Here is a 25,123-nt window from a genome sequence, read left to right on the forward strand (position 1 = left end):
TCTGGGGTGCAGATCTGCCCTCCCACACGGATAGCTTGGCCCTAGGTGTGGTGATGTTAGTCAGGCAGCATCACTGCACTCTGGTGCCTGCTGCTTTTATAAAACGGCTCTTTAAATAAAAATCACACCAAGGAGGGGCATCTGTCTCGCCTCCATTAGGAAACAACAAGCCTTTCACTTTGATTCATTTCTAATTCCTACCTCCACCACACCCCATGTACCGTGTGTCACTGATCTGAATGAACGCGTTTACTCCAAGGAGCTGGAGCCTTGTGTCTGGTTTGTTTGCGAAGGCTCCAAACGCCCTGTAGGAGTTCAATCAATAAAGAAATCAGGATCACGGCAACATTGCCTGACAGCATTCATGGGCTGGGAGTTCAGGTGACTTATCAGATTCCTATGGAAGTAACACGGCGTGCACAGATGTCACAATGAATCTACACTTGCCAGTTCTAGCTTTAACAGAATGTCATCTTCATGCTCTGCATACCAACGTGAGCCCTGGCTCCAGGAACCTGCAAAACAGCACTGAGAGGAAAGGCTCTGGCGACAGATTCACTGCTCCAGCTATGCACCAGCGTAACTCCACTGGTTTTAAAAGGAGTGATAGAAGCCTAAAACTGGAATAGAGCTGGTGGAAGAGACCCCTCATCCGCTGTATGTCCAAGAAACTGAGATTTTGTCTAGCAATAGCAAACCGTTGATTGGACTGAGCCGTCCCCAATGATGTCAATGCATTACTGGGATCTGAGCACAAGGGTTTGTGGTTATGAAAACACGATCAGTAAATACTGTTTAGGTCACGTTTTGCATGTTTGCTGAGTGGCACATCCTCTGCTTTGGGGAGCAAAGGAGTTGTAAAGGCTGTGTGGACAAGCTCATCTCTGTGTCGCAAATCCCAGCTACTCATTCGGAGTTATTTGAAAGCTACCGTTCATGAATCTGTCACAAGTCTTCATCTTATTTTGAAAAGGCATCCAATACAACAACCGGGCCCAACAATATGCATGACAGTAAGCGTCCATCACCCACCTGCTCTAACATGTCTTTCGGCAGGTCCTCGTGTTCATCCATTGTTAAAATTGCACGTTTGATTTCATCATTTGATAATTTCAGCCTGGGAAATGAAATAAATGAATGTTCAGAAGAGTGTTATTCACACATAAAATGCAGCCTAGTCGTTGTGTTATCAACACTGGTTCTTCATGACGTTTTTTTGCATGGACAATTTAGGCAAGACTCATCCAAGTAACCCAAGCGCGCTCCTCGACAATACGGCAGACCCTTTCTGCAGATCTGAACTTCCCTCATGGCTTTATGCAAGAGTCAGAGATCAGATCAAGGAATCCAAGCAGGACCCTCTTCTGTTCTACTCACTGCTGTCGAATTCCTCGTATTACAAGGTCAAGGGGAGGGCAATGCAAGCTGGAAAGAAAGTTTAGTTTCATTCCGTTATATAATATAACACCTGAATAACATGACTGCTCTTCTATTCCATGCCATAAGTGAAGGTGAATAATACCTTCCTACCTTTGGCTTATTATGACCTGGTTGTTTTTCAGCAGACACTTCTTATTTGGCCAGTTACCATGTTAAAAATTGGCAATTCGATAGGAGTAAGATTGCTAAGGAAAGTGTTTCTTGTTAAAATCTCTCTTTCAATCTATTCCACATCCCTGGCCTGGGTCAATCACTCCATTGTACGTACTCCACCTTGGACTCCGTGGAGGCAATGATGTGGCTCAGTCAAGGGCTCATTCGGTTACACGACCAGACAGTTTGGAAGCCCACGTAAAGCTGTAGAAGATCGATCTTCACAGCTGAAGAGGAGATCTGGTGATATTTACCCTTCCTTCTGCTGCAAAGTGGCCTGGGAATGTTTTCTGAAATTGTGTGTTTTTGTCAGCTACTCTTTTAAAAAAACACTACGCAGTCTGTTATATCCGTAACGCGGTAATTCATCTCTTTTTTACAGAGCCAAATGTTAAGGTCCTGAGCTGACAGCCGCCATCTTGGCCAACACACTGGGGACTGACTTCCAGAACCAACAGCATGAGCTGCTACAGTTTGAGCTAAAGAGTCAGTGCTTCCTAGATGGGGCTGTAATATACTCATATGGTCTGTGGATCGAGTACAGACCTTCAACTCACCAGTTGGTTACACTGACTCAGGCAATTTCCCTATCGACTTTATTGGGAGTTTGACTAAGTCAGGACCTCTGGATTTGGCTCATTATTATTATTTTCACGTGATTATTGGACAAATTGTGCGTGTAAATTAGCAAACTTTTGCTGCCCCTTAACATCTTTTTGGAGGTTTAATTTACTTTTTCCACTTCCACTGACACCGGACAACCTCAGGTTGGAGTCTATTAAAAATAAAACCACCTAAAAAATAAGAGCTGAAATTTTCATCCGTAACTAGTCATTTTGGGGGTCTCAATTTTTGGGTGCTCAACTTGAGACACCCAACTGCTTGATTTCCAGAGAAGAGGGGCTCAGCGCTTTTTGAAAATCAACCCCTTTCACTGCGTCTCAGGCTGGAAACCAAAAAATGGAGGCACCCAAAGTTACTAGGGCTTGTCTCCATGGAGAGTTCACGTGCGGCAGATCAGGGTGGGACTCTGCCGTACTAGTTTACTGCACATTAAGCCTCCACGTGGACCCTGCTACAGCACTCCTCCTTCCAAACAGCTGCACATTAGAGCTCACTATGGACCGTTTAGTGCACAGCAGCATGGTCCACATGGCCAGTTAGCGCACAGCAGACTAGTGCGCCATAGAGTCACAGCCTAACTCTCCACATAAACAAGCCATTAATCCAGGGGTCGGCAACCTCTGGCACGCGGCTCGCCAGGGTGCTTACCGTGGCGGGCCAGGTAAGTTTGGCCGATCTCGGCTCCCACTGGCAGTGGTTCGCTGTCCCAGGGCAATGAGGGCTACGGGAAGCAGTGCGGGCCGAGGGATGTGCTTCCCGCAGCCCTCATTGGCCTGGAGCGGCAAACTGCAGCCAGTGGGAGCCGCGATCAGCCGAACGTGCCGACGCAGCAGGTAAACATACTTGCCCAGCCCATCAGGGTGCTTACCATGGCGAGACGTGTGCCAGAGTTTGCTGACCCTTGCATTAATCCCTTCTGAAAACGTAGGCAAATGCAGAACAACTAAAAAAATCATTTACAATACTCCCTACATCAGGTATTGATTTAGCACCAATCAACACAGAACCTAGGCACTCTGGATGAAATTCTGGCCCCACTTCAGTCAAAGGATTGGTGGGGGGGGGAAGAGGGGAAGGGGAACAAAAAACAAACAAACAACAAAACCTACACCACATTCAGCTCCTCCTCCTTTGTTCCACCAGCCACTGATTAGGGCTAAATGCCTCTGCAGACTTCCCCACCCACTTCTTTTCCTATTTTGCATTATGTTGGATGGAATAATTTGGATGCAAATGGAAACCCCCTCCCCCCCGAGAGTTAATGGAAGAGTGTTCATTCTAGGGAGTGAGCATGGCATGTGCATATTATTGGAACACCAGGGCTGTTTTATTTTCTACACTGTGTCTATTTGTGTGCTCTTAGCACCCTCCGAGGCTTTGTCTGGATTCCACCTCATTTAGCCTGGGTTTGAAGAGCATAGCCTCCGTTTCTCTTTAAATGTATGCCTACAAGAGACAGCGTTATAGGGTGAACTCGCACAAGAAAAAAACAACAGAACTTGCACATGTTACAGTATCAGGAGCTGGTAGTGATGGTTAAAGTCAGCATTGTAATTCCCCGGATTTCACACACGCCAATCTACTGAAAAATTCACTTTCTTGCACTTATTGTCTATGCATTCTGTCTGCTTGAAAGACATTTCCCACCCCTGTCCTTGGTAAAGTTTGAACACAATCCATTCAGCTGTTTATTTACAAGTTACGTGAGACTGACCAAAACACTTTTCCAATTGTAAAATTACTCTAATCATCATCCCCATGGAGTTCGCCAGATTTGAATAGCGCATGGGCATCATGCTAGTCCCCTGTGCACAGAGCAAATTACACCCTGAGTGAATAAATACCACATTCAGCTGCATGTGAAATCAACTCCTAACCAAAGCATGGCAGTGGTTTAGCCGCACAACGGTTACAGGAAATAATTTAGCAAACAATCATTTTGGTATTCCTGTGCAAAAATAACTACAATGCATTTTCAGAAATAGAATTTGCTCATTTGGGGGAAAATTGTCTGAATTCTTAGGATTCAAAAAACATTGTTAAGAGCAGAGAACTACTTCTATATACACAGACAAACAACCAACCAAGTTAACACTTGAAAACAGCCAATTGTGCTTAATTAACCGGATCTATTAATGTCAACTATTATTTGTTGCAGTTGTATAAGGCATTCTTGAGACCATTACTGGATGTTGCAATATTGGACAGATTTCAGAAAAGAGCCACAAGAATGATTCAAGGCCTATATAAACAATGAGGAGTACGGTGGCACCTTAAAGACAAACAGATTTATTTGGGCTTAAGCTTTGATGGGTAAAAACCCACTTCTTGAGAGGCCTATTTGAACCACTGAGGTCTGAATATCACTACTTTAAAGAGACTTAAGTTCAGTCTATTTAGCTTATCAGAAAGAAGATCAAGAGGTGACTTGATAGTGGTTTATAAGTACTCACACTGGGAGAAGATTTCTGATAGTAGAGAGTCCCAAACGTTAGCAAACAACGACATAACAAAATCTGATCACCGGAAGTTGAAGCTACAAACATTCAAACAGAAAGGCACATTTTGACTTAAACAGTAAAGACAATGGCCCACTGGAATAATCTATCACAGGATGTGAAGGATTCACCATTACTTTGAATCTTTAAGATTTCAAGATTGGGGGTGATATCCTACCCCCGCTGAAGTCAAGGAACTTTTGCCACTGACTTCAATGGAGCTAGATTTTCACACTGATGTTCTTTTCAAATAATTCCTCTAGCCTATGGCCTGAGTTATGCAGATGGAGAGAGAAGATGATCACAACAGTCCCTTCCAACCTTAAAAATTTATGACTGCTTAATATTGTAGGCTCAAGAGTAGCACTAATCATTAGAGGCTACTGCACGGAGAACAGCCATTTATAATATTTATCTCAGTAGAACAGGACTAACAGTTTGATGGGATTCCACAAGATATTTTTTCTTGTTGTAACCATATGAGGAGTCAGGAAAAAAAAGTCCTGAAAGTATTTGCTCAAAGTTCATTTTAAGCTCAGTTTTATTCTATACAATTCTGTTCTCCTGTACTTACGACACCAATGCCCCCAATATAAGGGCATCATAAGAGAGCTCATCCAAAAATGAGGAGGAAAAATGGTGCCTGACCTGGGGAGAAAAGGGGGAAGAGAGCAGTGATGGCACTGTGCGGTGCCCACATCAAAACCTGCCACCACAGAAGGCACGGTGTTTAATGGACACAGGGGTCACAGCTGCAGCAACATGCAGCCTTATCCCATGTGTATCCTCCCTGTCTCGGACAGACATCTAGCAGGGGAGGAAGGATGGCCTAGCGGACCTGGCTGGGACTGAGGAGAATTGGCTCCAATTCCCATTTCAAACACAGATTTCCTGTGTGACCTTGGGCAAGTCACCTGGGCCTCAGCTCCCCATCTGTCAAATGGGGATAGCACTTCCCTGTCATCCCAGGGCTGCAGTGAGGACAGACACACCCATGCCTGCAGGATGTTTGGATGCTATGGCGATAAGGGCCGAGACTGAGATTATCAGACCTGCAGGGTCAAGTGGGTTTGTTTATTTAGGATTACACACTTCAGTCACACTTGCATAGCTTGCTGCGCCAATGAAATCTCACCACATCGCCTCAAACAGTTGCACAAGGCTTATGCTGCTTGTGGTCTGCAAGCGATTCAAAGGCTGAAACAGGCATGAAATCATTGGTTTCATATGACAAAACTATAGAATGGTTTTCTCTGGCGGACATAGAATTGCAACCACTCCCTTACTTTGATCAGTCCCAATGTGGTTGTCTATCTTCTCCTCTCCTGAAGCTTAACTTGAGGGCCACTATGTAGCTTCAGTCCTGCCAGGGAGCAGCCCTGTCTCTCTGGCTTTGTAGATGGTTAAGTGGCCCCCAGGCAGACTGGTGTCACATCAAAAAGCTTTGCACCAGCTCCCAAAAACAAATGCACTAGCTCCACTGAACGGCCACAGCCTACCAGATGACGGAACCAGAAGGCAGGGAACTGCAGTGGTCTTCTGAGTGGTTTCACGTTCTAATACATCCAACCCCTCTGACTTGGCCAGTTACTGGGTCAGTCTGGCCTGTACCAAGATCACCGAAGACTGAGTTTAAACTAAAAGCGTGGCCTGGATTGTGGCAATGCCACCTTCCCTCACCCTGCCACCAGGGATCCCTATTCTGGATCTGTGAGGTTCCACCTCTAGGGAGAAGCACACAGCTCAGTCTCCTTACCCAACAAGCCCCTGGTTTTCCTGTGCAGACTACCCACAAGGATCATGATTAGTGCCAGGTGTAACAGTGCATTTTCTAGGTGACTAGATGGAGCTAGTTTTACATCCATGCATGGGAGCCTGGGCAGAGACCACTCACTGATGCCATGCAGGTCACTGTTCAGCCAATAGTCAATAATTACATTTTCATCACAACCATCCTGGGCCCTATCTGAGCCGGAGTTGTACTACAGACTTTCCATAAAGCCTGTTCATTATTTGTCAAGTTTAAAAACTTTTCCCAGAAGTGACCCACAATGAATGCCAAGAATTGCAACGCTTCTTAGAACTAGAGTGTTTCTTAATATCTTGAGAGAGAAATCACTCAGTGCTGGAACTAAACAACTTCTCAGACAATTTGATCGGAAAGAGGCCAGTGAAAGCTATAAGCTTATCTATAGCCACAATAATGATCACTGCTGGCAGCAGCTGTTGAACGCAAACCGTCTGAGAGGAACTGGGTCACAGTATTTGCTGTCATGGGGATTTAAACCCCACAACTGAGAAATGCAGAGTGACAGCTCACAAGCTTGACCAATGCAGGGTATTTGAGACGGCTTTGCAGAGGTGAATGGAGAACCTAATAAGTGTGAAAGGAAAAAACAAATTCCACATTGAAAGAGGTGCGCCCTCTTGAAAAGCCACGTTCAATTAAGAAACATGCTTGACACAGGCTCGCAGATGAGAGAAACAAAACCAGACATTCACCTACACAAGACTTAGAAACAGACACACTAAAGTATTCATTTGCATCTTACAAAACACACTACATGTCTCCTGCAGTAGAAAAACCTGAACCAGAGCAGAAGCTGTGATGTGGTGGTTTGTTGAAAGAGACCCAAAATGCATTGACATCAGCATGCTTTGAGCTATACTAAAAAAAGCAATGTCAAAAATATTTCCATGTTACATTACTAGTTTGAGGAAAATCCAGTGATCTCACTAAGCAGTAATTTCTCCAAAAACAAGAAAAGCAAGCAAACATCGAGAAAGAGAGATAAAGTATCTAGCCAGCCGTAATCTTTCCATGCTGCAAACCAGACAATGGCTGTTCAGCTTACAAACGTCTAGGCTAAATGAAGAGCTGACCGTGCAGTCTTTTCACATGCAAAATTCCAACACAAAACTTCTACTGGTGTTCCGCAGATACAGAAATAGGACAGCATTCACTGTGAGACAACTAAGTAACTCTCTCTAGGTTCACACAATACACGGTAGAACAAAGTGCATGAATTTGTCCTCATAATACCTAGGAGGCAGGGCAATAATATTATCCCCATTTTACAGATAGCCTCTGTGTGCCTCAGTTCCCAAAGTGACTTGCCCAAGATCACCCAAGAAATCTGTGGCAGAGCAGGGAGTTGAAGCTAGAGCTCCAAAGTCTCAGGCTAATACACTAAACATTGGGACATCCTGTGCAGTGCCTTCACCGCAAGGCTATCCCTCTTTGCAAGGCCCTCCTTCCTCTCATCCATTTTGTGTTAAGTGTAAGCAGTCTGCAAGCTTTAAGGGGCAGGGACTTGATTTCTCCCCTGCTTGTAAAGAGTCACGTAGCTTTACGGTGCCGAACAAATTACTTAAACATGGGCCTTGATGCGGCAAACACTTGGGCCCAGATCCTCAAAGGTATCGAGGCACCTAACTTGCACTGATTTCAACAGGAATTAGGCACCTAAATATATCTTTGAGGATGTGGGCCTTACTGCTGAGCATAGCGCTTGCTATTGTAATTCTACTAGCTTCACTACTTACAGCAGCAAAGGTTTGTAGGATCAACCCTAGGGCTGCTACCGGAGCTCTGAAAGTTACCGTTGCATAAACCCCATAAGCCTCTCCAAACACGCTGTGAAGTAAAATGTTGGCTTGATAGAGGGGCTTGTCGTCCCACGTCATTAAATTGAAAACAGGCACCAAACTCACGCAGTCAGTCAAAGACAGGCCTGTCCTTCAAGCTCAGTAAAAGCTCACACCAGGTCAAATTACCTTTCCGCTACAGAACTACTATTGTCCAGCACACAGAGTCCAGGCTGTACTTAACTGCAGACTGAAGGTTAAGGGAATATCAAACAGCTCATTTTAATAAATAAGGTCTGTTTGGATCTGCCAAGTGTCTATTTTTGGCTTATTTCACTTCTTACATTAAGGAGAATATAAAAAATAATATACTGTAGTTTAAAAATTCCCACAAAAGACCACAGCATTCCCCTTTAGTAAGACTATTTGGTGTTTCCCACAGTCAAACCAACTTACAATTATTAACTAATATTCAATACATCCTGTTAGGGAGATGAGAATATTTAAGCCAATCTTACAGAAGGGGAAACTGAGGCAGGCAAGTTATGCGACTGCCCAAGGACACAGAGGAAGCCAGTGTCAGAGGCATGAAGAAACACCATAGTCTCCAGTCAGGTTCAGGTCACTTCCCATGAAGAGGGGAATCAGCTGGCTTGCTGCACTGCCCTCATTACCAGTCTAATGAGAGGGTGGGTAGGTTATGAAGAACAGGGGCTACTGGTTCCTCACCAGCTTCACAATGGAAGGCGGAAGACTTGTTAGAAAAACAAACTGAGGTCCTGACTGAGCAAGGCCCTTAAAAACACGCTTTAAAATTAAATACATGAGTAGCCCCAACCAAAGTCAAAAGCACCATTCATGTGCTTAAAAATAAGCACTTGCTTAAGTGCTTAATTAAACTGGGGCCAAAGAATGCAAATACAACCAACTTAACTTGTCAGGGAGTGATGCACCCAACTTTCTAAATGTTAAAGTTATTTTCCTTTAAAGTGCCCTGTTTAGGGAAATCTCCTCAATGAGGAGACTTTTTATTCTATAATTTTCCCACCCCTTTTCGAGCTTATTCTGAGTTCACATTTCTTTCCTGTGTCCCCCTTTTTTTTAAGCAAATCTTTGGAGATGAGGCAGCAAATAGCCTTGGGGAAAAAAAAGACATTTAAAATGCAAAGATTTACATACAGCTTGCTGTACTGAGAATTAACTGTCTCCAGGACAAAGTGAGACATCTAGGATACACTGAAGAAACGCATGCCAGTGAAAATTAGCCACACTTTTTTTTTTTAAGAGGTATATTTTTAAAGAGGTATTGCATAATTTTAAAAGGAAAATAAGCCTCCCTTTTTCTGAAGAATTATTTTTATTTACTCTTACCTATAGACATGGGGTTGGTGAGATGAAGGAGGCTGGGAGACTAAAGAAGCTAGCCAGTGGAGCTCACCAGCAAAGGAAAGCAGAAAGATCGGGGTTGGCTGTTTTCTTCTCCTTAACTTGCAGATATTATACAAGGAAGATCCCCAAATGAGAGGAAAATGGCACATCAACTCCACTGCTAGTGCTCCCTCTGCCCTGCACATGACAGGCATTCTGATTCTGGACACTTCAACCCAGCCCCTGGGTCTTGACTTGATAGGAATGTGGTCAGAGAGTGCTTTAAATACATTATGAGCAAGAGAAAGATGAAGGAAAATGTATGTCCTTTGCTTAGCGGGGAAGGATTGCTAGGCTACGTCTTCACTACCCGCCGTATCGGCGGGTAGAAATCGATTTCTCGGGGATCGATATATCGCGTCTCATCTAGAAACAATATATCGATCCCCGAACGAGCTCCTATTGATCCCGGAACTCCACCAACCTGAACGGCGGTAGCGGAGTCGACATGGGGAACCGTGGACATCGATCCCGCGCCGTTAGGACGGTAGGTAATTCGATCTAAGATACTTCGACTTCAGCTACATTATTCACATAGCTGAAGTTGTGTATCTTAGATCGATTTGCCCCCGTAGTGTAGACCAGCCCCTAGTAACTGATGACATCAAGAAGACTGAGGTGTTTAATGCCTATTTTGCTTCAGTCTTCACTGAAAAGGTTAATGGTGACCAGATACTCAACACAATTAATATTAACAGTAAGGAGTAAAGAACTCAGGCCACTATAGGGAAGAACAGGTTAAAGAATATATAGATAAAGTTAGATGTATTCAAGCTTGCAGAGCTTGATGACATTCATCCTAAGGTACTTGGGGAACTAGCAGATCTTGGAACTGTCAGTAATTATCTTCTAGAAGCCATTGGGGATGGGTGAGATTACAGAGGACTGATAAAAGGCAAACACAGTCCCTATCTTTAAAAAGGAGAACTCAGAAAATTATAGACCAGTCAGTCTAACTTTGATACTTGGAAAGATACTGGAACAATCAGCTGCTCTGGGACTTTGTCAATAGGACCTCAGGGCAGAACCTCACATCAGGGCTGGCTTTCATAGGTCACAGACAAGTTATTGCCAGCAGGCTGCCAGGTGGAGGGTTGGGGCACAATTGCTCCCATGAACCTTAGGCCTCCGTTCAAGACCCATAGGCCATGACAGAAAGGGTTGCAAGCACTTTGGAGGACAGAATTAGAATTTAAAACAACGGTGACAAATTAGAGAATTGGTCTGAAATAAACAAGATAAAATTCAATAAAGACAAGGGCAAAATAGTCCACTTTGGAAGGAAAAATCAAATGCATAACTACAAAACGCGGATTAGCTGGCTAAGTAGTAGCACAGCTGAAAAGGATCTGGGGTTTATAGCGGATCACAAACTGAATAAGAGTCAACAATGTGATGCAGCTGTGAAAAAAGCTCATATTCTGAGGTGCATTAACAGGAGTGAAGACAGACACAGGAGGTAATTATCCCACTCAGCACTGGTGAGGCCACACATGGAGTCCTGTGGCCATTCTGGGCACCACCCTTTAGGATAAATTGGAGAGAGCCAGAGGAAAGCAACAAAAATGATAAAATGTTTAGAAAACCAGACGTATGAGGAAAGGTTAAAAATTTGGCCATGTTTAGTTTTAAGAAAAGCTGATTGAGGGAGGAACCTGATAACACACTTCAAATTTAAGGACTCTGAGTAACTGTTCTTCATGTCTGCTAAAAAAGGACAAGTAGCAATGGGTTTAATCTGCAGCAAGGGAGATTTAGGTTAGACATTAGGAAAAGCTTCCTAATTATAAGGGTAGTTAAGTACTGGAACATGCTACCAAGGGGTTGTGGAAACCCCATCACTGGAGATTTTAGGAACAAGTTGGACAAACACCTGTCAGGGATAGCCCTGCTTCAGCACAAGGGACTGGACTTGATGATCTCTCAAGGTCACTTACAGCCCTACATTTCCAAGAAACATGGAATTTAAGCACTGAAGTCGAAAAACTGGACCTACCCAAATTCTACATGGTACATTTAAAGTGATTCTTAGCTTATATGTAATTTCAACATTTTCATGTACTGAAGGAGACATTTTCTAAATGGGACAGGAGAGGTGTTTTTTTTTTAATAAAGTATTTATCATTTATTTAATCATTCACATTTGCACGCCAGACTAGACTGAATCGTATTTTCACATAAAATTAATCTAACCCATGTACTTTGCTAAAATGCTCCTTTTAGCATGTAAACAGAATTTAGTTTTAAAGACTAGATGAAATTACTCATAGTAATTAAGTAATAATGTAACCCTTTCCAGACTGTGAAACTAATTTCATCACGGGAGTCCAATGACATATCCAGGGCAAAGTCAGAGGGGTTTTGCTTGTAGCTCTGAACCGCTTCAAATGAATTATAGTCTTGATGAATGTAAATCTCTTTGGGAATGCAGTGGGGTTTATTACCCATAACCCTATAATTCTCTCTCTATTCCTTAATATCTCTTACCAAACCTTCCCTTGTTGCCTTCTAATCCTAGTAGGATAGCTTGAATTTGAAAATCATTCACATTCCAAAAAATCCAAAGTCACGCACTGAACCCTCATTACTAGTATTTGACATCACTTTCCAAACAGCACTCCCCACCATTCAGAAGCCTAAATATAATAATGACCGCCTCTCAGAGGCCAGTTACCCATGGGTGTTCTGCCTAACTGAGCATTTAGAATCTATTTCCTTTTCTGATTTTAGCAGAGTCCTTAAGTATCACCAAAAAAGTAAAGAAAATATAGGGTATAAAAAAGATATACAAATTAAACCTTTCTGAACAGAAACAATGGTTCCTGTAGCATTCCTGCACTGACAACGGGCAATCTCGTGTATCCTATTAAATGCATTTGCCTGTGCAAAACTATACATAAATGGAAGATGTAATTCCATATCTGGGTTCAGGAGTTAGTGAAACTCTTCTGGTTTAATTACCAGTGTTTCTGTATTAGAATCCCTCGAGAGGGAACTACAGTATGATCTCCAGGTCAGGGCACATTATTCTTTACAGTTCACAAGTATCAGAACTTAGAATGACACAGTTAGAAAAAAGTCTCTAGGTCCTCTCACAAGACACAAGTAGCATCCAGTAACCAGTTTCCTTAAAGGGAAAAGACATTAACAATACCTGGAGAGAAGAATATTGCAGTTCTGAGCTCTCCGGCCATCTATTACCGAAAGCTCCTTGACTTTATGTCTGGAACTCAGTGTGTCATCAATGGCATCTTCTTTCTACAAAAAGCATGATGAAAAAGTATGAAGAAACACAGCACATCAACATTTGGAACCCTCAGCACACACCGATATCGTATATAACAGGTCGCCATTAATCATGAATGTCACTAAGGCTTAGCACTAAAACCTGTAGCATGTAACAGAAATATAAGAAGCCATTTTATAAACCAGAGCTTGCTCTGAAAGCCACTAGGTAGAAATGTAAACATGTTTTCAGACCCGAAAGTTTGAGAATCCACAAACTCACAAACACTAATGAATAAATAAATCAAGCCTTTCCTAACATATGTATTTGAAATACTTCATTAGATCTTCACTTGAAATGCTGTGTTATGGATTGTCACACAGGCTCAAGATCACTTTAGTTCTTCTTCTGCCACTCTAAACACCTGTGACATTCACTCACATAGTAATACTCGATACAAGGTTAAACAATAAAACCTAACAGGCTAATGAACACAACCTGCAGCATTTATTACCCTTTAAGGGGGAGACTTCCAAAAACATATACAGGATTCAAGAATACAAGTCAACGGGACTTATGTTTCTAAATCTCTTGGGTGGTTTGACAATCATCCTCAAATGATTTACAATATACAAAATTGCAGTTACACATGCAGCAGAACAAAAATGGTATGAGATTTAGTAAACCTGGCCTATGAGGAAAGGTTAAAATGGGTAGTTTGGAGAAAAGATGACTGAGATGGGATGTGAGAACAGTCTTCAAATATATTATGGGCTCTTATAAAGAGGATGGTGATCAATTGTTCTCTACGTCCACTGAAGGTGGGACAAAGGGTAAGCAGCTTAATTTGCAACACAGGAGATTTTTCCCCAATATCTAACATAACTTTCTAACAACAAGGATAATTAAGTACTGGAACAGGTTACCAAAGGAGGTTGTGGAATCCCTGCCATTAAAGGTTTTTAAGAACAGGTTAAACAAACACCTGTCAGGGATGGTCTGTGTTTACTTGGTCCTGCATCAGCGCAGGGTGGTATGGACTAGATTACCTCTTGAGGGCCCTTCTACATTGCTGATTCTATCAGTGGTATAAAATACATAGTAATAAACGTAATGAATATTACTGAGCTACACAAGTGGTCACATTTCGTCTGATTTTATTTACATTGTTGCAATAATCTTGATTAATGTTAATAGGTGAATATCTGCCTATTCCATTGATTCCCCAAGGAACAGAACATTAGGAAGGAAGGTGCTAATGCTAGCAGATGTGTATCAAAATGCATAGCCATTTAGCTTGGACATCCGTCCACTTCATAATTCCAAGGTTTAAAGTGAGCAAAGACATGAATTTCTGTCATGCAAGACATTTGCAGTCCAAAATAACTAAGTATCTTTTGATCCTTTTACTATCTAGAAATGAGATTTTCAAGAGCACTCAGGTGTTGGCCCGATTCTGCTTCCAGGAACTTCAATGGGCCAGCGTTGAGTGCTTTTGAAATATCTTATCCCTAGGAATAAAACAAATTTTCAAAAGCATCTTAGTGACTTGGAAACTTAAGTCCCATTTTCAAAAGAATTGTAAGCACTTAGGAGTCCAACTCTCATTAAAAGTCAATGGCCTTTAGGATAAACTAAGCCCCCTTTTTTAAAAGCACCTAAGACCCATTTTTAAATTTTACATCATTGCTATACTTCCTCAGGTTATGCTGTGGCTTTTTAAAAAAATTCTAATTAAAATATTAATCTTTTACAATTATTAAAATATACTATTCAGTAGTACTGCATATAGCACTATTCTACTTTTAGATAAGTGTGCTAAACCTGCGTTAATGATCCAGCTAAACATTAGCAAAATCATCATGTTAATAAAAACATAAGATTTCAGCAGAAGCTCACTTACCTGTTTGGAGTTATTGCTCACAAAGAAGTCCTACAGCCATAGCAGAAGCATGGAAAAGCAGTAAAAACATGTGCAATTCAGTGGTCACAGCAAAAGAAAAAAGAGTCAAAGCATAGTCAGGAAGAACATATAATACAGAGGTATCTACTGCAAGAAAAGCACCTGGGGCATACAAATTCTGACAATGGATAATGCAAATGAAAATGCACTGAGCCATAAAAGAATGTAAGTGAAAGAGCATCGAATGGGAAAAGCACGCAAAACAGTGACAGGTAGGGGAAGCACTGGTATCTGCTTGTTTCATCAATGAACCATGCAACGGCACACTAAAGTAGTGTATTAAAGCAAAACATGGAAGATAGAGAATCCCTCCAAACTTTCTGAAATTCTGAGATCCCTTCATACAAGCATCAAAAAGAGCTGTACAACAGCACCAGTGCTCGTTAAGCAAACGCTGGGGAGAAAATTGCTATTTCGATGAGTTTGTGGGAATTTCAAAGAGTGAAATGTCAACACATCTGCCAGGAAAAAACAGGGGTTTGAAATGAAAATGAGATTCTCCTTCCGGAGCAAATTTTGAAATACAAAACTTTACCATTTGCCATGGCAATGTGTTTGCCCAGGAACTGTCTTACAGGGGAAAAGCTACGTGGCAACCTTGCTAAGCCTAGAGAAATACTCTCCCCATACCCAGACTAAACTTTGCCATTGCGCAGTTCCCCAGATATCTGGTGGGCTTGGGCATGCCCCATGTAGCATCAATCACATTCCACCAGGCTACAAATCTCTGCAGCTGGACTTTTATCATGAAACCACCAACATGGGTTTTCCCTATTTGTATGCTGGGGTCACTCTGTTTGCACAGCTCTAAAGACCCCATCATACAGAGGTGCAATCTGGAGCAATGTTCAAAGGTGCAGAAATACACCTTTTAGAATCAAAATGACTTGAGATGAGATATCTCAGTGTTAGATTTATTCCAAATCAAGTTACTACACAATCACGTTTCCTTCCTGGCCGTTACGCTAGAAAGCAACTGACAGTCCAGATGGCTGTTTTAAGTTATTATTAATCCCTAAACAGATTTCCATCACGACAGCAATTTTAAAGGAAGCCTTTTTTATGTAGGTCCTTGCTGGCTGGCGAGCTGCCAATCAGTTTGTTAGCTCATGAATGGGGCAGTGAGGAGAGGAGAAAGGGAAGTGGTTATATAAATCACGCCTGTAGTTTTGGGCATTGATTAAACTAACACCTAGTAATGAATCTGAGTTTCAGCCTTTTCTTTCCACAGTGCTGATTTTAGCTTCAATAAAGATTCAAGATGAATTCTGAAAACCTTCCTAGAGTTTTGAAATAAATTTAATCCAATGGGGGGGAAAAACCCTAGCCAAAATACAAAGACAGATCAGCAAAACACTGCCCTTAACTCCACTGTCACTGTTTGCTCAGCTGATGGGCCAGAGTTCTCGGTCACAAACAGCAATACACTAAACTTCACAATGAAGAGGTGCCAAGGACCTAGAGTTGTTACTAGCTGGAGCAGGGCTATGATGCTCTAACTCCACCTTGAAACACCGTTGGAGCTAAGCAAGTTTCTGCTCCCACTAGGGACAGGGCCTTAGTTTCCAGATTCTTCATTCCCTGGGTAGTAGCCCCCTTTTTGCAGATTTCACATTTTTGTAGTATTTGAACAGCAGAAGCAAAAGTGGTGCCCTGAATCTTGCTTTCAGCTTTCTTGGCGGGGGGTGTCAGTATTCCTTCCCCTCCCTCAAGATTCAGTGCATTTCTCAGGAAATCTGCTTGGTACCCCCCAACCCCCTGTCCCGATTTTTCACATTTGCTGTCTGGTCGCCCTAGAAGAGGTATGGGGAGCTGGGTCCCAATCTGTAAGTAACTTTACCACTGGGACATGCATATATCTTTATAGATCTAGACCCTTGGAATACATGTCTGAAGGAATGTCTAGGACTTAGGAAAGGGGAAGTGACAGGCACCAAATTAATATACAAGCTGCCTTAAGTGGGGTGGGTTTGTTTGTTTTTTTTGGTGGGTATTCTTAGAAAACTTCCGTGGGCCAATTCAGACTGAGCCTATGCAGCTCTGCCTTGCACAGCCACAATTAACTCCACAGGTTACCCCATTCTGGAAGAGCTGTCAGGAGCTTCATTTCACACAAATGAGCTGTTCCTGAGCAGTTTCCCTAATGAGTTGGGCAGAAAGGACGCCTCAAACTTTTTCTTTTTTTTTTAAACATTCCCAGACTTACCCCCGCTACCCCCAACATTCAGTGAGGGCACAGCTCAGCAAAGATAAAAGCAGGTATAAGAATGTTGAAATCCTCTACAAGGAAGCATTGCATTGCTGGGACATTTTAAATCAGTCCAAAGACATTAAAGGTATGAAAACACAGTTACAGCTCCCAACCAACCTTCACTCTGTCCTCCAGTGAGCTAATTAAGGTGGAGGAGAGGGTTAAAGAGGCTGATTTCTTTCTTTACAAAGATCCGCCATCAGTCCCCACGAATCCTTAATTCTAATCTTCAAGTTTTTGAATGGGTCCTGCCTTCTTACATTGGTACCCTGAGGCGGGGATCCTTTTCTCCACTTTGCTTTATTAAAGAGGAATTATTTCCTAGCTTCAGGGCTCAACTCCCAGCCCAAAAAAGCACTGAAGGACCTGTTCTATTCTTCCCTATCTAGGTTCTTATATAATTCTCAACACGGTAGTAACCACAGGCTGTGGGAGGTGTCTGTGTGTATAGGGGGACAGGGGAGGGGGGGAAAATCAGGCCAGGACCTGACCACTGTTTGGCCAGGCCACAACACTACTCACTCAAATGTGGCCTCGGCCACGCCTCCATCATGACTTAGGGGCGAGTAGACCAAATTTGAGTGAGTGGCGTTGTAACCTGATGTGCATGGCGGTTGGTGTCAGAGGGAAGGAGGATGGTCAGACAAGTGGAGGGGGAATCTATGCACTTCCACACTTCAAATGGAGCTCCACAGCTCCTGAGCGCCTTCTAGCAAAGCACTAAGCAATGTGGCTAAACATCCGTCACGTGTTTGTTCTCTCGTCCTGTCCCCAGGGGGAAGAGTACGTGCAGCAGAGTATCTTGTTTTTGGAGCTATCACTTGCCCATGTTGCTATATGTTAATGTTAGAGAAAGCAAGCTCAAAGAAATGCACCCTGCACTTGGCGAGGACGGTGGGGAGATCTGTGATGGTCCTTAGTTCCTGGAAGAATTCATTCCACAGGCTTGGGCCAACCCCCCAAAAAGCTCTGTCCCATTAACGTCACTGAGACTCCTCACATGCTTACAATTAAGCACACGCTGAAGTGCTTTGCTAGAGTGGAGTCTAAGTACACAAATTGCTCTTTCCTATCGGCACAACAGTGCCACTTACAGGGCGGGATGACTGAACTGCCTTCACTGGGGAAGTGACATCTAGGGTGGAAATATAGTCAGATGGGGCTTGAAATCTGTCCCCTCCAATTTCACAACATTCCTTTAAGAGATCAGAGACTCTGATATAAGAGTCCTGTGGATGCGGACCAGAAAGTTCTGCTGATCCATGTAGGTTCCACTGCCCAAGCAGAGTGATGTGCCAGAAGCAGCTGAAATGCTCTACTAATGGCAAAAAAGCAATATTGATGTTAAATAACTCTTTACCTGTATTAGTCAATGGTGTGTTACCAGTAACAGGGATTTGTGTTCTTAAAATCTTGATAGAATCCTTCTAAATATTGCTGAACATTTTGAAATGTTTTAAGATGAATACATATATAGGTATTCTCAACATTGCTCTGCGTGCAGGGATGTGTACACACACCCACACCCACACACACAGAGTACATGCACACAAAGTTGAGAACACAATTTAATTGAAATATGCAAAGGATGCACCATTCTAGGTCATGAGTGATCATTTATAGACCCAGGCACTTCCGAGAGTTACAGGCTACAGATATACCCCCTTCAGGAAAGGACCACTCCTTTCTGCTTTCCTGACCTCTCACCAATGCTGCTTATTTAAATGTCTTTTGCCAGCCCCTCCCCAGCCTTTTGCTTTACTATGACAAATTCCTCTTTCACCTAAAGTTTGGCTTTGATGAATTCCTGACCCTCTCTCTCTTTCACTTTCTTAAAGCGTCTTTTGATTCCAGCTAGAACTATACACATTTCAACGCTCACTAGTACCCATCTACTCAGGCAGAGCAGATTTCCTGTGATGTTCTTCCAAGAGGTACATTTCTATGCCAAAGACTTGGCAGCAACGGTTGTTCAGAAGTGCTGGAGAACGTGTTTTGCTGGTCATGTCTCCCAGCCTCTATGAGCTCTGGTGCTGGGAGGTATTCAGAGCCTTTTAAACATCTTTGGTCTGTGCTCTGATTTATCTTTCATTACTATCGGCCGCTCTCCCAGTCAGGCCATTGGCATTAGTTACAGACAAACAGCTGCCCCAAAAAGGTGTTTTTGTCTCTCCTGAGCCCTCTCCTCCACAGCAGTTGAAATATTCCTTACATACTGGCCCTACAGCCATTGTACCATGAACCTATGTGAGGGTTCATCCAGCTGTACTGTCAGCTGAGACACAAATTATTTTTAATCCTCTCCCTTGTAATAGTCTCGTATCTAATCTACCTGTGGATTAACTGACTCATGCTGACGGCTAGGAGGACAAAGACACAATCTACCCACTAGCTCTCCAGTTTGTGCTTCTCTCTCATTTCTTATTCCTCTCTCACCTTCCATCATGCCAGGAAACCCCTTTGCAGGCAATTCTACAAATTCAAGAATGGAACCCAACTGCAGCTTCGTCAAACTCAAAGCAAGGGGGAAAGAATCACTCTTAGTGACCTGTTTGTAAAAGACACTCTCGCTGCGTTTCCTTCTCTTAGGGAACTCTTGACTTCTGCCCTGTTCTAATCTGGCAGTGATCTCTACCTTGATTAGCATCAGGAAGAAATTAAGCTCCTTACATAAGGTGCACGTTTATCTGTTGAATCCATTTGCTCCCTGCAAAGTCCCTCTGCACCTGCAACTAGCAGAACATCCACTGATCATTTTGGCCAGCTGACTAGGCAGAGTTCACTATTCTCAGCACTACGAATTCTCCTGCAGTCCCATCTCTTTTGGCAGCTCTCACTCTCCGTTGACACTCATACCATGTTAAAAATCTCAATCTCTTGCCCATCCATGGCCCCAACTCAGGAAAGCAGGTGTCTATCCTTATGTGCTGAAGTTTTGCTGAATCAGTCCCATAAGGTTTATAACAAATTGAAATTAAAAGCTGAGATTTGTTTGCAGTGTCACTTTTTGTTTAATACTCAAACTTCACCCTGGGCTTGCTAAAAAAAATAAGGAACGAGATCCACACATTGCTGATGTGGTTAAAATTAAATCTTTTTGGCTTGAGACAGGCATGAATTTTCAACCCAATATGTGGAAGTGAAGCATTTGCTCTTAGAAGTGATCCAAAAACATGACTGCACTGTAACCACATCTGTGTGTTATTTTTAACCATTCCCAATAATTTCTTTTGTGATCCATCTTCATTACGTGCCTTTGCTTACGCTGTAAAGCATGCTGTCAGGTGTGTATGCGGTGTGAGTAGATCTGTATCAGGCAGCTAACCAACATTTAAATGCAAAACACAGGCACGCACAGAGGGAGTGTAAACCGACTGAGCTGAGTTGACAAGTTAAAATGGGATCAGTGTAAAATAATGATAAAACGTATATTCTGAGACCACATCTGACATGAAGTGATTGAATCTGTGCAGCACACACACACACACACCCCATTACCTGCTGCCTCTGGTAAGCAGAGAATGTTCTTTCAAGGTCTTCGAGATCAAGGATTTTAAACACTTTCGCATCATCGATGTCAGTCCACACGGTGCCTGCCAGCTTGTTCTGAAATACACCAACATTATTAGATGCTAGGTTTCTTTATCACAGAGAAATCGGCTGTTTCAAACACTGCTGGCATGTGGCGCATCATGTGGTGCTCTCAGTTATACGAGTAGGCTGCACAGGCATGCATCACTTTGTCCCAGATACCTCCAAAAAGGTCAAGTGATGGAGCAAGACTCTCTTTTCCTTTCTAGGAAAACAAAATCTTTTAATGGTCTGATCCATGATCTCTTTATAGAGAAGAAAGTAGCACATTAAACAGCAAGTGAGAACGCGGGACTTACCTCAGGCAGCTTAGACCAGTTGAAGGATTTGAGGGCATTTGTCGGCTGCGGGATGTTTTTCTTTTTGAGGGCTGAGCCCATTGGTGCTCCAGGAGGCGGGGTTATTCCGCCTAGGGGAGGGGGGCCAGGTGGAGGGGGTGGGCCACCAGGAGGTGGAGGTGGTGGAGGGAGGATTCCACCAGGTAGAGGGGGCGGAGGAGGAAGAAGGGCTCCTGAAGCCTGAGAAGGTAAAGGTCCACCAGGTGCTCCAGGTGGCAAGGGAGGCCCTCCTGGAACGGAAGCACAGATTGCCCTCTGAAAGAGAGAGAATGAGCACAATTACAAAAGGGGTCTATGGTCAATCATTTTTAGCCTTTATGCACAATAACCTAGACCAGATGCTAATCACAGAGGGCTCCATTAGCTAAGATGGACATCAAGGGCTGACACATTCTTAATGAATCAGGAAGCCAGCTGAGGATGTCCTGCACTTCCCAGCAAAGGTATTGGGATAGCTGCCATCCTGGAATACAGTGGAGATTGAACTAGGGACCTCCTGGAAGGTATGAGTCTCTACTGCTTGAACTGAAGAGCCAGGCTTCATTGCTGTGAGTTGTAACCAGCTCACATCCTCAGAGGATGGATACAGAGTGTTGGGGTGGCCAAGGGATTACATACCTCCTCTAGAAGCTCACCATAAGCACCGGAGGCCCCTAGCAGTTTGAATCCCCAAAGGGCACTTATTTACATCCACCTACTTGACGGACACCTGGGATTGAACCAGGTACTTTCACAGCCAAAAGCACCGGTCTACAGTTTCAGCTAACAAGCTAAGCCAGTAGCTGGCAGCTGTAATAGATTCACATCCTGTTTAACTTGCAGTTGACACAAAATGGGTTTCTATGTAAAAGAGCATCTAATAAGCCCACCTGGGAGGCAACCAAGGAACAAGGCAATAGCCATCAACCTAACAAGGCTATTTCCATGGCTAGTTTAAAGCTGTCCCTTCCCCAGCTAACTACAACTCTGATTTCTTGCAAACATAGTTGGGCCTTTCCCACATTCAAGACCATTTTGTACTCAGAATTCTTCATCTGCATTATCTGTTTACTGCAGAGAGAGAGAATCTGGAATTGCACCGTAAATGGGAAGCCTGCCGCATGTCCTTACCCTACTCAGCTCATGGAGCTGTGCTGTGAGATCTGCCACCTGTTGCTTGACGTGCTTGTGCTCGGTAGACTCTTTTTCAAGTTTCTCTTTCATCTTACTTAAGGTCTGCATCATCTCCTCTTTCTCCTGAGTCTTGGCATCGCACTCTCGCTCCTTCTTTTCCAATTTCTGCTGGAGCTCATTGTGTTCTAGCCCGCCCAGACCCCAAAAAATTCCATGAAGTCACTTTTAACTATACCTTCTTCCTGATGGCAAACTACACACATACACGCGCACACGCATAAAATCCTGGATTTCTAAAGAAAAAGTAAAGCCAATAACAAGGAAAAGGAACAATTGTTGAGTCAACAGGACAAACTAGGACCATTTACTTCCCCCCTTGTGCAAAGGACATTAACCCCTTCTCAAACACGATGGCCAGGACTAGCCACTGCATTTAGTGTGACTCTAAGATAGATCATACATAGTGACAAGGAGCTCGCCAATGCACTTTTCTTTTTTTAAGTTACACGCAAACACGGTGAAATCCTGAGCCTACTGAAGTCAATGACAAAACTCCCATTGATTTCAATAGTGCCAGGATTTTATCCTTAGTATTTCTGAGAACAGTAGCTTTTGGAGCGGTCATATGTCATGGACTCTCTCAGCCGCTGATGTGTATATCAACACTGATATTCCAGGCTTTTGTGCCTGATACTGTAGTCTGGGCTGCTTTGCCTTAACTCAGACCCCAATTCAGCAAAGCACTTAACTTTAGCCACCTAAACCCATTAAAGTCAATGGGACTTAGGCACATGCTTAAGTGCTTTGCTGAATCAAGATAAGCCTCCCTGCTGGGCTCAGGTGTCCCACTGGTCCCATCCTATTAATTTTGCTGTAAACATCTAATCCACAATGTAGCAAGAACTAGTTCTTCTGCTCACAAGATCAAGCTTTGGAGTAGCCCAAGTTCAAGCCAGGGTTAAACTGCACATAACTGACTGGGAGGCAGTGGGCACTGACTGATAGAGCTGAGGTCTCAGGGCAGTACAACAGTATGGCTGGGCCCAAAGTCAGGGACCTACGTTGCTGTACCCAGGGAGAGACAGAGCATGCCTGCTCTTGGCCAGCAGAGCATTTAAAATGGATTTAATTTACATGTCACATTAGAACATGAGACTCAATTTTTCCACTGAAACATTTCCCCTCACAAAAAAACAGCGTTTCAACCAAAACTAAAAATTCTTCTGAGAATTCGTATTTTGGTTTAAATATTCCATTTATTTATTTTTTACAAAAAAGGTAAAAAGCACTGGGTTTCTGTTTTTCATAATAAAACCAATACATTCTCACTGGAAATAGACTTTCTTCTTCAAAATTACTTGTAAAAAATAAATTGGCATTTTTTGACCATCTCTAGCCATTGGTACTATGGATATAGGATAGTTTTCACCTCGTTAGATGCACAACTCCTATAGAAAAAAATTAGTGAAGATTCCAGTCTGGGTGTGTAAGTGTGTATATACATGCACACACTTTATCTTAAAGTATTTATGTAAGTAAGTATTAGATTTAATATTTTTTGTCATTCACCTTTTCGCATTTTTTCTGCTTGTTCTTTCCACTGTTTAACTTCATTTTCATTAACTAACCTAAAAAGAATAGAAAAGTAAGTTTAGGAAATAATCTAACAAAGAAAATAATACAAGAAGCAATAAACGAGATTAAAAAGTTAGGTGTAGATTGCAAAACAGTAATTGCAAATATTTGTTGAATGCAAATCCCAAACTGACTTCACCGTTGTTGAGAACATCTCCTATTTGTTTTCATGAACATTCACATTGGCAAGTTTTTGTTTGCCAAGTCTTTGCACGGCCATCTTGCAAGCTCTGTGGGTTTTGGAGTCACTCAATCAGGAGGCAGAAACGACCTTCAATTTAGGTGGCCAATCACCGTACAAATAAAATTATGAATAAGGAATACAGGAAAGAATAGCTCTGGGAAATAGTTCATGGGCAATCCATAGGCTGAACTTGGTTCATAGGCACATTTTATTGAGTAAGTTCAAATAAACAAATTCCTAAAGTCTACCACAGAGAATTCACAAACGGGAAGAGGGAATATATTTAATATCATTCCCCGCAAATGGTTCATCCTGCTCTACTTCAGAGGTTCAAGAACAGAAGGCTGAAAAGCAAAGTCCACTTTCAAGTTATTAAATACTAAGCTGTTTAAAGGAAAACTAAGAGCAGATAGTTAAAGCTGCCTTGAGTATGTGAATTAACGTGATAGCTTTAACAGATCACAGCCACGTCGAAACACAGCATTAGGATAACTACTTATCCTTTGCGCATATGGTTCCCAAAGGAGGGCATGCACTTACATCCGGACGACGTTTTTAATATTAAAGTTTTCCAAGGGGGTGGAGTCAGGGTCCTGCCCTTTGTCATTCTGTATGACTATTTGCTGTACAATCCTATCAAGCAGTAGCCAGTACTGGACCGTGTTGCCACTTCTTTTAACTAAAGAGAGAAAGAGAATACGTAGTAGTGGGAGGGAAAGAAACAAAAAAGGAAGGGTTTTTGGAAGCTGCTTTTCCACAGCATCAAACAGAACCACACAACCACGCATTTGTAAAAATAAAAAATTATTTGTGGTGTGTCTAAGAGGCCCCAGCTGAGATCAGGCTGCTGCTGTTAGGTATTATAACATGCCCAGAGTTTTTGACACAGAGAGCTTAAAATCTAAGGGTAGGTCCACACTTGTGTCGGTGTGCAGAGTAAAGACACAGCACACCTGTCATAAACAGATAGCTAAGGGTTAATGTTTCTTTTACCTGTAAAGGGTTAACAAAGGGAACCAAACACCTGACCAGAGGACCAATCAGGAAACAAGATTTTTCAAATCTCAAGGGAGGGAAGTTTTGGGTGTGTG

General features: G+C 42.8%; 1 protein-coding gene across 3 annotated transcripts in view; it reads right to left on the reverse strand.

Annotated features, from left to right (window-relative positions):
• DAAM1 (dishevelled associated activator of morphogenesis 1) overlaps positions 1–25,123 on the reverse strand; it is a 177,984-nt gene that overhangs the window by 20,158 nt on the left and 132,703 nt on the right. For 2 of the 3 annotated variants that reach the window (XM_032782372.2, XM_032782371.2), the window contains exons 11-18: positions 24,573–24,711; positions 23,783–23,841; positions 22,211–22,398; positions 21,062–21,355; positions 20,670–20,777; positions 14,861–14,890; positions 12,886–12,989; positions 1,033–1,117 (exon numbers count right to left, since the gene is read on the reverse strand). In XM_032782372.2, the coding sequence (XP_032638263.1) occupies positions 1,033–1,117; positions 12,886–12,989; positions 14,861–14,890; positions 20,670–20,777; positions 21,062–21,355; positions 22,211–22,398; positions 23,783–23,841; positions 24,573–24,711 (1,007 nt within the window). The remainder of the gene's footprint in view (positions 1–1,032; positions 1,118–12,885; positions 12,990–14,860; positions 14,891–20,669; positions 20,778–21,061; positions 21,356–22,210; positions 22,399–23,782; positions 23,842–24,572; positions 24,712–25,123) is intronic. The other variant, XM_032782373.2, reaches the window with a different exon arrangement.

Source organism: Chelonoidis abingdonii, chromosome 4 (assembly GCF_003597395.2).
Source record: "Chelonoidis abingdonii isolate Lonesome George chromosome 4, CheloAbing_2.0, whole genome shotgun sequence".
Lineage (NCBI taxonomy): Eukaryota > Metazoa > Chordata > Testudines > Testudinidae > Chelonoidis > Chelonoidis abingdonii.